The sequence below is a fragment of the Ciconia boyciana genome, chromosome 6 (assembly GCF_034638445.1).
Source record: "Ciconia boyciana chromosome 6, ASM3463844v1, whole genome shotgun sequence".
In the NCBI taxonomy this organism is placed as follows: Eukaryota; Metazoa; Chordata; class Aves; order Ciconiiformes; family Ciconiidae; genus Ciconia; species Ciconia boyciana.
Genome location: NC_132939.1, coordinates 22,557,117 through 22,568,646, shown reverse-complemented (window position 1 = coordinate 22,568,646; position 11,530 = coordinate 22,557,117). Strand labels below are relative to the sequence as shown.

The window sequence follows — 11,530 nt, the reverse complement described above, 5'->3', positions numbered from 1 at the left end:
ACCCAGGCTCTGCTGTACGGTGCTCCCTGGGGGTGCAGTAGCTACTGCAAGCACAATTTTGATACCCCTTAGGGAGTTCTCAGAAACTGTGAACTTGGTCCTCCCTTCACACTAGTAGGGTTTGGAGGCAACATCCCAGTGACTATGAACTCAAGCTGGGAGTAGTAACAACCCCTTAACCTACACGCCTCCTTAGATTCCAATGAAAGAAAAAATCTGTGGGAGGCATTCTGAATTTAATCAGGGAAACATACAGAAACATGGGACTGAATGAAGTGCATCCAAATTACAACATCCTCTAGGTATTTTTTTCCTGCTTTTTTTGAAGCTAGTGTTATCAGTTAAGCACGTGGGTCTCCACAGAGCTGAAAACCAGACATCCTGTCTTGTGTCTAGGACAGACAGTATGCTGCCAACCCCACCCAACCTTTTCAAGACTCTTCTCAGATCTGTGCAACAGCCCATATCTGACCGAGGCACCAGTGCAGCCAACCTGTAAACACGTACTTCACTGAAAGGCTGTGAAAAGTGGTGGGAAGTTAAGTGCATCCCAAAGTGTTCTGCTGAGTGAGGCCTAAAGCCCTACAGCCCCATTCTGATGTAAGTTGCACAGCCGAGCCTCAGGTAAAGTGCTGCTGAGCTGCCAGCAATGCACAGCCAGAACCGGCTGATCCTGCTATTGAGAACAGCCTTCTACTCACAACTTCCAGGTCCTAAAGTCTTCTTGCTCTCAAATAAGCAATAGTCTTCCTTGCCTGTCTGATTACTGTAACTCAGAAGAAAGCAGAGTTATATGAGTGCCATTGAAATTATACTACAAAAAGTTTTACAGAGTTTCACCCCTTGGTTCTGCAGGAAGATAGCCAAACATCAGACAGCATATACAGCTAAAATGGCATGCAAAAAGTGTACCAGACCACTAATTTACAAAGCACTGTTTGCCTTAAAGAAATCACAGGGAAGAAAGTAAGTTTTCCTTAATGTGATGGTAATTCAAAGCTTTCTCTGGCACAGAAGCAGATGATCTGCACCAGAAGAATAAAATGCAGCAACGAAGTGAAGTATCATCATCCATCCAAGCTAGTTTTCTCCATCCCCTTTGAATAAACATATTTCCCAGTAGGGCACAGCTTCTCTAGCACAGCATCTCAAGTTTCACACCAACCTACAGCTACACCATTTTTGAACATGTAACCTATATATAACTTGAGGTAGTTACCAGTCACCAAACAGAAAACCATGTTTCTTCTCGAAAGGTATAATTATCTAGGCTCTGGCTCTAAAGATATTGCAAAGGAGATTTATTTCCCATTAGCCATCAAAACCACAGTTGCGCCATACTTACAGAAGTACTTAAACAGAAATGAAACCTTAGATGCTTGTGGCACAGTAGTTTGCTCTTCACAGTGGTTTAAAATCTATGCCAGCAGTTTATTATTTAAATGTATTTTCATTAGGTGAATGCAACAGAGCTGCTACATTCGAGTTACAAAGCAACGCTAAAGAAGAACTAAGAATGACACAGTTAAATTGTGTATTATCATGTAAATGGAAAAGGAATGTCACATGGGATTCTGTACATTGTTTGGAGAGATAAATGCAGTGAACTATAAATACAAGCTCAATAGAGAGCCTTGTCAGTTAAGTAGTTGAATGAAAGCTAGCCTTGGAGGCTGCTGGTACATTTTAAAATAAATACTCATACACACAGTTGTAATATCTAATATAGCTAATTAATAGACCATTAATTTTAAGTTGTTTGTAAACCTGTCATCTTTTCCTATTAAAAGAAAAAAAGGAAAACAGTGTAATGGCCAAAGAAAATTGTCTTTATGTGAAGTTTAATCTAAATAGATGAATATTAACAGACCAAATACCGCCTGCAGGTATGAATGCACAGCCCTCTCTAAGTTCAGGGGAAGGTTAGAGCTCGGCATACTGAAGACAGCACCTACTTGCATAAGAGCCACTGAGCACACTACTGCCTTCATCAAGAGAGATGCCTGTCTAGATGTAGAAGAGATTATGCTCCTGTTTGATTATAGCAGGATATATACCGGCATTTGGGGTTTAAAGAGGTTTGTCCTTTGTCCTTATTCTTGAGCCATACAATGGCCTCTTCTATGAATACTGGTACAGGTAAAAAAGCAAAGAAGAAATGCAGATATTTTATTTTGTACACCCACTGCTACCACTTTGCCCTACCTAGAACAAAACTTTTGTGGGGAAAAAACCACTAACTATTTTAGTGAGATTGAAAAGCTTTCCTATTCTTCAATTCTGCCTCAATCCCCATTGCAAAGATAAACAAAATGGGAAGAGAGGACTGAGAACCACTACAAACACCCACTGAAAGCAACTGCCACCTCCGAGGATGTTTCTGGTACAGTAACACTTGACGTGACCTGTATTAAGAGGTTGGTACCCAGTCCCAGCACCCAAAGAGGCTGATGGCAGCTAAGCCCACACCATCTATATCAGTTTGCTGAAACTAACTGCTTCAGTTGTCTCAGTGCTAGTCAAGGCAGTTCATTTCAGGCTTTAAAAAACAGACAAAAGCCTATTCAGCTAAAGTATGCAATAGTCACATTATTTTAGCCACTCGAAGAACTTTTGCCCTTTCAGTGATACAACAGCTAGGAAAGAGAAGGGTAGTATTTGAAAGCTTAACTCTACCCCTCCTTGCCTTGGAGAGAACAAGTAAATGAGTAAAGTTTGTTCAGTTCGGTGGAGCAAGAAGTTGGACAGAGGTGGTCTCTGTTGCCTATCAGGGAAGACTGAGGAGGTGCATGCCTCCCTGTCAAAGCTCAGGCAAACATTCAGGACAAAGAAGGCAAAACATTAACACGCTTTACTGAAATATCAGTTTCTTTAGTATGTTACAGAAAAGCTTATGAACATAATGTACATAAAAGGCAGACTTTGTAAAATAAAAAGGTCTTCTTTTATAAAAAAATTTAAAAGTCAAAGTAAAGTGCATGAAACAGTTTTTTCTCCACTTTAACTATTGCATCAAAGTCTTAGCACATAGCAAGGTTTTTAAAACCTGGGAGATCCTCGTGTCACCCGTTAGTCAGTTACTTTACTCGTCAGATGAAATGATGATGGTGATGATTACAAACAAATGCTTAAGAATCAAAACAATTTAACCAGATGCATCCACAACAAAAGCTAAGAGCTAATGGAATATGGGCTTCCTATACACTTCTCATCCACAAGATTTAACAGTCAGCAGAAAGGTTCACTCTCGTTAAAGAAAATCAGTAAGAAACAAGCTTCATAAATAGAGCAGTTTTGCTAGTTAGGGGCTCCCCTATTACACAATCAGTTCTTGGTCTATCAATATCAACATTCATACTTAAATATGCTGTTGCAAAAGGAAGAATATATAAAAAAATGTTTTGCCTGCCTTCTTTGGAAGGAAAAGGCAGCGACCCCAATCCAGACAAAGACGACAGCTTTCCTACAGAGTCTCTTATGAGGGCCAGTGCACCGAGAGAGTTAAGGAAAGCACTCAAGATGCTGAATCCTCTCATTTTTTCAAGCTCTGGGAGCAGAGTCCCGGAGTGGAACTCGGCTAAAATTATACTGACCGCGCTCTGCATCTTCAGAGATCTTGACAAACGCGAATTAATTGCTCTGCTCGACAGTCCCGGCAGGCAGGCAGCCCGTTATTAGCCGCATCCGAGCGTGAGCGTCCGCTCCCGGCGGCCGCCCCCTCTCCCCCATCCCCGGCAGTCACGGCGGTTACGGAGCACCGAGGTGGCAGGCAGGGACCGCCCCAGCCTTCGGCGGCCGCCGGGACAAGTAAGTCCCGCTCCTTCAGAGGGGAGAAAACCCGCAGCGATGCGGACAGCCGGCTCTCGCCGCCACCCTCCGCCCGCCCCAGGGCCGTCAGAGCACGGCGGCCTGTGCGCGGCAGTGGGCGATGTGGCGGTGCACGAAGTCGACGCGGGCCTGCAGCAGCTCAGCCTGCCGCTCCGAGAGGAAGCCGAGGCGCGCCCAGAGCGGCTCCCGCGCCCGGTAGCGGCGGCGCAGCTCGGCGGCGGCGCTGCGGCGGCGGTGCAGCTCGGCGACGCGCCGCGCCGTGCCCTCGCGGAAGATGCAGACGGAGCGCAGCAGCGGCTCGTTGTAGGGGTCCCACATGGCGAGGAGGCGGTAGCCGTGCACCAGCCCCGCCTCGTTGTCCATGAAGACGAGCCCGCCGTCAGGGGCGCGGAGCAGGTTGCTGGTGGCGCGGCGCATCACCCGTGGGTCCCACTGCAGGCTGAAGAGGTTGCTGACCAGGCGGTCGAAGTTGGCCGTCAGGTAGTCGAAGAGGATCAGGTCGCTCCACTGCACCAGCTCCACCAGCTGCGACGGCGGCAGGCCGCCCAGCTCCCCCGCCGACAGCGGCTGCAGCCGCCGGCCAGCGCCCGCCTGGGCACCCCAGGGGGCGGGGGCCACCACGGCGGTGAGGTTGTCCACCCAGCGGGTCAGGCTGACCACGGCGCCCTCGGCCCAGTGCGAGCCGCGCAGCTCCTCCCGCACCGGCTCCCACTGCCGCCCGCGGGCCTCCACCAGGGCGAGGGCCATGGGCGGCAGCCGCTCCTGCATGCCCAGCACCCCGGCCAGGTGGTATGAGAGCGCCTCGCCTTGGATCTGCTCCGGGTTGATGCCGTATCGGACGCAGGCGCGGCTCCCGTCCGACAGCCGCGCCAGCCTGTTGGAGCTGCGCCCGCAGCCGCCCCGCTCCAGCGAGGCCACGCGGGCGGCGCGGGCGGCCGACAGCCACTCCGCCGCCTCCTCCGCCGCGAAGCCCGGCGGCACCTGCTCCTCCAGCTCACGGCTCCAGAAGATGCCCCGCTCCACCGGAGAGGCGGCGGCCGGCGGCGAGGCGGCCGCAGCGAACCGCCCTTCTCCGCCCCGCTCCTCCTGGCCCGCCGCCGGCACCGCCAGCAGCGCCCGGAAAGTTTTCTGCCCACCGCCGCCGGGCTCGCCCCGCGCCGCCGGGGAGCGCCCCCAGCCCCACCGCCCCGGGGGTGGCCCCGCAGGCGAGCGCGGCTCCGGATCCGGCTCCCGCTGCGCCGCCGCCTCCCGCCGCAGCAGCACCGTCCAGAGCCCCGGCAAGGCGCCCAGCAGCAGCAGCCCCAGCACGGGCAGGGGGCCCGGCGCGGCCCGCCTCGCCCGCTTCATCCTCCCGCCGCTTCACGCCCCTGCCGCGGGACGCGGCGGCGGTGCAGCCCTGCCACTCGGCCGCTCGGCGCGGCGCTGGCGCATGGCCGCAGGCCGGGCCGGACCAGCCGCCTGGGGAGCGGCAGCGGGAGCAGGCGAGCCCGGTGAGCCCCGGCGGCAGCCCGGCACTGTGTGCGCGCAGCTCCGCCGGCGGCCGGGAGGCACGGGCACCCGCACCACGTGGGGGAGCCGGGGGGACGCGCCCGGCCCGCCCCGTCTCCCGGCGTGGCCCTCCACTTAAAGCGGCGATGTCCCGCGCGGCGGTGGAGGCCGGCTCACCAGCGGCGGGGCGCCCCGTCGAGGAGACGGAAGGGTGAGGGGTGGCGTGGGGGCCGCGCCGGCCGCCCGCGGCAAGGGAGAGTGCTGCGGCGGGGGCGCTCAGCTCTGCCGCTTCCTCCTCCCCGCTGTAGGCAGCACAAGGGAGCCTGTACGCCGGCGGAGGGAGGGGGAAGGGGAAGGCGGTGCGCGCGCCGGTGGGGCCGCCCCCCGCGCCGGTGCACGGCCTCCCGCGGAGCCTCCGGGCGCGGCCGCGCCGCCTCCCGCCCACGCCGGCACGGCGGGGTCGCGCCGCGGTCACCGGCGGATCGGCACCCCCTTCGCTCCACCTCCGGCTCTGGCGGGGCCGGGAGCGGGGGCCGGGGGCCGGCAGGTGGTTGTACAAAGAGATCACCCGAAACACAGGCGCCACGCTGTACACGTATAGCATGTGTACGTATGGGTACATATACGGACACACACAGCTGCCCGCCCGAGGAGCGTTACGCCCGGGACCAAGCCGGGACACTGCGGCATGATGCCGAGGCTCCCTGCCGGGCAGGGCCGCCGCTGATCGTGGGCGAGGCATGGTCGTGAGACCCGACGGAGCATCACCTCCTCCTCCGCCTCCTCCCGCTTCGGCGGCGGCGGCAGAGGACAGTCAGTGCGGGGCCCGTCTGCACGGAGGGGAGCGCCGTTCGCTCCTTACACACCGGTGTGTGCGGTGCGGACCAGCTTTTCCTGGCACTTTAACCCCCCCCAAGAGGAAGTTTCAAGCCTGCAGAGCCGGCGGCAGGGCACGGTCCTGCTCCGCGGAATTTCCTGCCCGAGGGAACGACAGCCAGCCCTTCTCTTCAAGTTTTGTCCCTATGAGGTCTTTTATGTGTATACTGGAAGATTAGAAGAGCAGCTATTTCTCTGTCCCCCCATTTCCAGTTTCCTGCCTTCCCAAGGCAAGGAAGCTTAGCTCTGCTCTTTCTGTATTTTACTGGAGACCTCTCTTGGGGAGAACATGTTTGTGAGCCAAGTTGGATTAAACAGCTCTCCCTTATTCAATCAGTGCCATGGCTATCCTCCAAAGTAGTTATTGGAGTTGGATCAGCGAAGCAAAACCACCGTATAATCTTAAACATCGCAAAAGAAAAAAATTCCTTTCTCTTTCTCACCTCCTCAATTCTTCCTGCTCTCTTGAGATATCACAACTAGTTTTCCAACCACACCAGTCTTCCAGGTTGGATGAAATGCAATTTATTTTCTTTTAATATAAGAAAAAGGGAATTCTCTCTTTCCCAAGATTTTGTTAATCCTGTTTCCAGGATCCACCATAACAACTTCCAAAAAAAGAAGATAAAAGAAGAAAGCAGACGCTGAATTCCGTCTTTTGCCTCAAATTCCCCTTTAAACCGGGACTCCACAGCCTTCCTAGGGAAGCTCTGGCTGTAAGACGCCAATGCCTTATTCCTCCTTGCCTCCAGCGCGCCCCGCGGCACCGCAGAGTTTGCGGGCGGCAGCGTTTCTCCTGCGGTCACACGGCGGAGGGCGGCCCCGGCTGCCTCCGAACCAGGGCAGAGGAGGAGAGGAGCAAAGCGAGGGCTTCCTCCGCGCTCTACCGGGGAGCCGAGCGGTCGTGTCGCACCAGCTCCTCCCACCGGTCACGGCGCCGCGCTGCAGCTGCCGCCGGCACCGAGAGGACCGGGCGGGCAGCCTGGCCCCGCTGCCCCTATCCCTCCCCAACCCCAGCAGGGCCCAGGCTGAGGAGACCGACTTGCAGGAAACCCTTCGGAGGTTAAGGGCTCACTCCTGGGTGGAGGGGTCTCTTGGCAAGAAACGGGAGTGCCAGGCATAGAAGGGACAGCCAGCGCGTGTCAAAAATTGTGGCTGATGCCTTTTCTAACAAGACCTTGCATCTAATTGCGACTGTTGTAACTGGGAGCTTCAGTGCTGTGGGGTCCCTTACGCACATAGAGACTTGCTGAAATAATGAGGAATAGTCACCATCCTGGCTTCCCTCAAATGCAATACAATCTGTAATCTTTTCTCTCGTTACCCATGAATTCAGGTGTCACACTATTCTGACCCTGAAGCCTTATTGACACGATGCTTTACACTTTCACCCTTTGAAGCCACATGAGCTGCATGGTGAACATCAGGAGTGTGATTTGGAGCTGGTGATTGCTACAGTTCACAGTGGCCAATAAGAACAGTACCATTACACTAAGCAGCAGGCTTTTATGCAACGGTAGGCTAAATATTTTTACCAAAGAAAATGGCACAGAATTGCCTCTGTTCTCTGCCACTGTCTGGCTTGAAATAGCTTTAAGAAAACTCATAGCTTGTTGGAAAAGGACTGAAACCAGAAAATGAAATTTATTCCATACGTAGGTTGGACATGTATTTTGATTTAAGTGAATTATTTGCATTTCTTTCAGGGTGAATTATGCTTATACTGAGCATCCAGCTGCCAGTGCCTGCACTAGGAAGTCCCCCTGGTGAAGTACCATTACCATGGTTAAGGACATGACATTTCCTGTTATTAAGGTGAATATAAGCTCCAAGTTATGCATTACATTCATTTCAATTACAGCTTGCCTCTTGTAAGCTAAGCAGTTAATCAACAGGCTATACTGTGACTACACCCTTAAATCAATAGGTGGGAAAACAGCATCTCTGCCAAATATTCAGCCTCCTAACCACACTATTTGGAAGGAGAACAAGCCAGAGTTTTGCTGAGCCATCCCACTGGCTAACAGTCCTGCTTACAAGTCGGAATATTTTTAAAACCAGATGATTGGTAGTGGGTTAAATATCAGCCAAGCTGACGTGCTGTTCAATTTACAGCATGTTAAGCATTCCTGAAACTGTGATCACTGATATATTTGGGTCAATCAGATGTCTTGTTACTGCTTTGCAGACATTGCAATGAGCATCTTGGAGAGATGGAGAACAGTCTCCAGGCTTCTCAGCCCTATACTCGGAAGGGAGAGCTGGCCACCGTCCCGACCTAGAATCCTAGCAAGTAAAAAGATAACAAAATAATTTCTGGCTTCCCTACGTTGTTTCTTATATTAACTTGATTTTAGCTGCCTGACAAAGCTAGGCTCATAGAATACCTAGCTGCTAGTGTTTCGCACTGATTTTAGCCTAGTGAAGGTTTTGTTCTCCTCATTTCCCTCCTGACCCCTAGTACCCAGCTTCCTGGTGATGCAGAACAGCTCTCATTGCAGGCAGCAGTGATTCCTCCCATCAAAAGCAGAAAAAATGGAGACTGAAAAGATACTTTAAGATTTCTCCCCTGCAGTGAAAGTTATTTCATACTCAAGTAAAAGGCCAAACTCTAATGGGCTTTGATAGGATTAGGATCAGGGTGAAGCAGATGGGGTCTTCACTTTTCTGGACACAGCTTGCCTATGCTGGACTTGAGGGGCCCTGCCTCTATTAACAATCTCTGCTGGGCAAGGAAGGCTGGCAAAGCAGGCACAGAATGAGTCTCCATTGCACCAGAGCCTGAAACTATCAACAGTTCCAAACCACCCAGAGATCCACCAGTGCTCTCTGGGGCAGGAGGGAGCCTCCTCCCATGGCTGGAGCTGCAGCTGGCAGGGAGGACAGCTTGGGAGGGCTGCCCCAGCCATGCATAGGCACTCTCTGGCTCACACAAGTTCTGGCCTGTGGTAGCATTGCATACCTTCATCTGATACTCTCCCACAGCTCAAGGCTGCAGTACAAACCCTCCACCCCAGCCTTTCAGAGGAATTGCCATGGAAGTTATTTCCCAGCACAGACCTTTTTGGACTACCAAGATTAGCCCCCTCAAATCCTTCCCAGGCTCATGGAAATTTCTCTCCCTTCACTGAATACTGACAGACATTTTCTGTTCATCATTGGTTTTGGTGTATACCCAATGCCAGATCTAACTCACCTCAACACCAAGTTACTGAGTCTGGCAGCTGCCACATTAACCTCAGCAAGGCTGTGAGCTCCTTCCCTGGAGACTGCAGTGGGTGAACCTAAGCTACTGCTTCATGGTGATCTCCCTCAGTAGCACAACACAAGTCCTTCATTTTCTCTGAATTGTGGTTCAGGATCCTGGGTGGGGTGGGAATAGGGGCTTTTTGGTCCAGTCCAGCGTAATTTTTCTAGATTTCACCCTCCTAAGACTTTTTATACAGCTTGTTTCCACCTTGAGTACTTCTCCAGCTCTACCTGCACTCTTTCTTTTTTATCCATCAGGTTACCAAATGCCTCTATTTCTATCCAGCATTTCCTCAACTGTCCCTGAGCAGCTTGTTCCCACCCCTATTTAGTAGCTTTGGCTCCTGGCAGTGAGCTGGTGCCAATGAGCTCGCAAACTAGTGATAGCCATTTTTAAAGAGACCACCTGAGATTGCTGTCAGGAGAGGAGCATTGAGCACATGGTGCAATGTGCCTGCACCTGTGGAACTGGGGTCTGCCCTGGGGATGTGAAAGCTCCTGCAGACAGGCTGTAGCGAAATGATGCCCCTTGCTTCCTCATTGCTGCATGTTCCTGTCCCTCCACACTTCCTCTCTTTGTGTTTTGAGACACTGCATCAGTGAAAATGTGGGTCTCAGGAGCCTTCCATCAGGGCAGTATCAGCTCTCCACATCCCAGTAACCTATACTGGCTGATTTACAGCACTCCTTTTCTGCTGATGACAGGTTCCTACTGATGCAGCCTCCCTGGTGCTGGCTTGGTAGTGAGAGCACCTTACACTGCCCTTCTGCACTGCCTGAACCTGTGGCCTCCTGGAGGAAGGGCAGCTCCTGCACAGAGCCCCTCATCCATGTGGCCTGTGTGTTTCACTTCTTCCCTTTGCAAGGAAGTTACTTAGACTAGCTGGCTAGGGGAGATGAGTTGTGCCTGCAAAGCCATCTAGTACAGATGCAGGGTTACCATCAAAACAATGCTACTGCCAATACAGCTTGTTTCTCTTGGGGAAGGGTGGGAATTTTGGAATAAACTATACTGGCAAAAAAGTTAGCGTGCAAAAATGTTATGTGCTTAGTGTCACTATAAGTTATTTCCGCACTAGGAGTGCTTTGTACAAATATATCAGCAACACAGCCCATGTATATGCCTGACCATGGCTCTGTTAGGGTGGATTTGTATTTCTCAACCTAAAAAAAAGCATCCCTCATGATGAGATATTCCAGCAACCAAAGGGCAGGATTTATAGCTGGTTGTGACTGGGGGAGGGCTGAAGAAGTTAAGGTGCTCTGCATTTCATAGCAGGGAGGTGAATACTAGAGACCTTGCCCTGCAGGCATGTTGGCAGTTTCCAGAAGTATTTATAAACTTGTCTCAGCCTGGAATAGAGAAATTTGGAAGCTTTTATATTGCTTTGACTCCATAGTTGATTTTGCTGAAAAGGTTCCAGACAGATGGCACTCTACAAGGATTTTTTTTTGTAATCTGAAGCACCACATAGAACACAAAACTAGGCAATTTCCATACACAGAATGGATCCTATCTCCCCTGTACTCTGGAACTCTCTGTGTTTAATATCTGTGACTCTCTGCTTTTAATATCAAAGCAATAAATGAGTAAGTGCTTGACCTCTTGTGCCTGGCTCTTGAAAGTGTTAATAAGACTTGTCAGGTGCCTGATGATGCTCAGTCAGTTAGGGGATTTGTCCTCATCCCTATTAAAAGTGAACTGCAAAGACAGAAAGAAATTTGTGTTATGCTCGGACTGATGTTCTCAGGGTCTTCGACAAGCAGGCTCTGCAGAACAGTCATGAAAGAAATATATTGAAATGATAGGTCAGCAGCATCTATTATACAAATACAACCCAGCCTCTCCAGACAGCTGATGATTCATCTCAGAGGGTTTTCCATATAAGCAACATCAGGCATGATGGGTTTGCTTTTCATGGCTTGGGGTGAGATCCTTGGCTGATCTGAACTGGCAAAGCTGCACAGTGGTGAACGGCTCAGTGAAACTTGCAGCATTCACGTTAGAACAGTTCTGGGAGGTCACTGCTCCCTGCTCACCCTGAAATACAGTCCATTCTGGAGGGAAGCAATGTAGCCATTTGTGTCC

General features: G+C 51.6%; 1 protein-coding gene across 1 annotated transcript; it reads right to left on the bottom strand.

Annotated features, from left to right (window-relative positions):
- Positions 1 to 1,227: 1,227 nt before the first annotated feature.
- FJX1 (four-jointed box kinase 1) lies at positions 1,228 to 5,648 on the bottom strand. The gene has a single exon (XM_072864707.1). It carries the CDS (start codon positions 5,173 to 5,175, stop codon positions 3,895 to 3,897), a length of 1,281 nt encoding a protein of 426 aa, XP_072720808.1. The 5' UTR covers positions 5,176 to 5,648; the 3' UTR covers positions 1,228 to 3,894.
- Positions 5,649 to 11,530: the final 5,882 nt, after the last annotated feature.

Bases quoted from the DNA above. Each gene is read 5' to 3' on its own strand.
- FJX1 (XM_072864707.1), bottom strand. From the start codon at position 5,175: ATGAAGCGGGCGAGGCGGGCCGCGCCGGGCCCCCTGCCCGTGCTGGGG.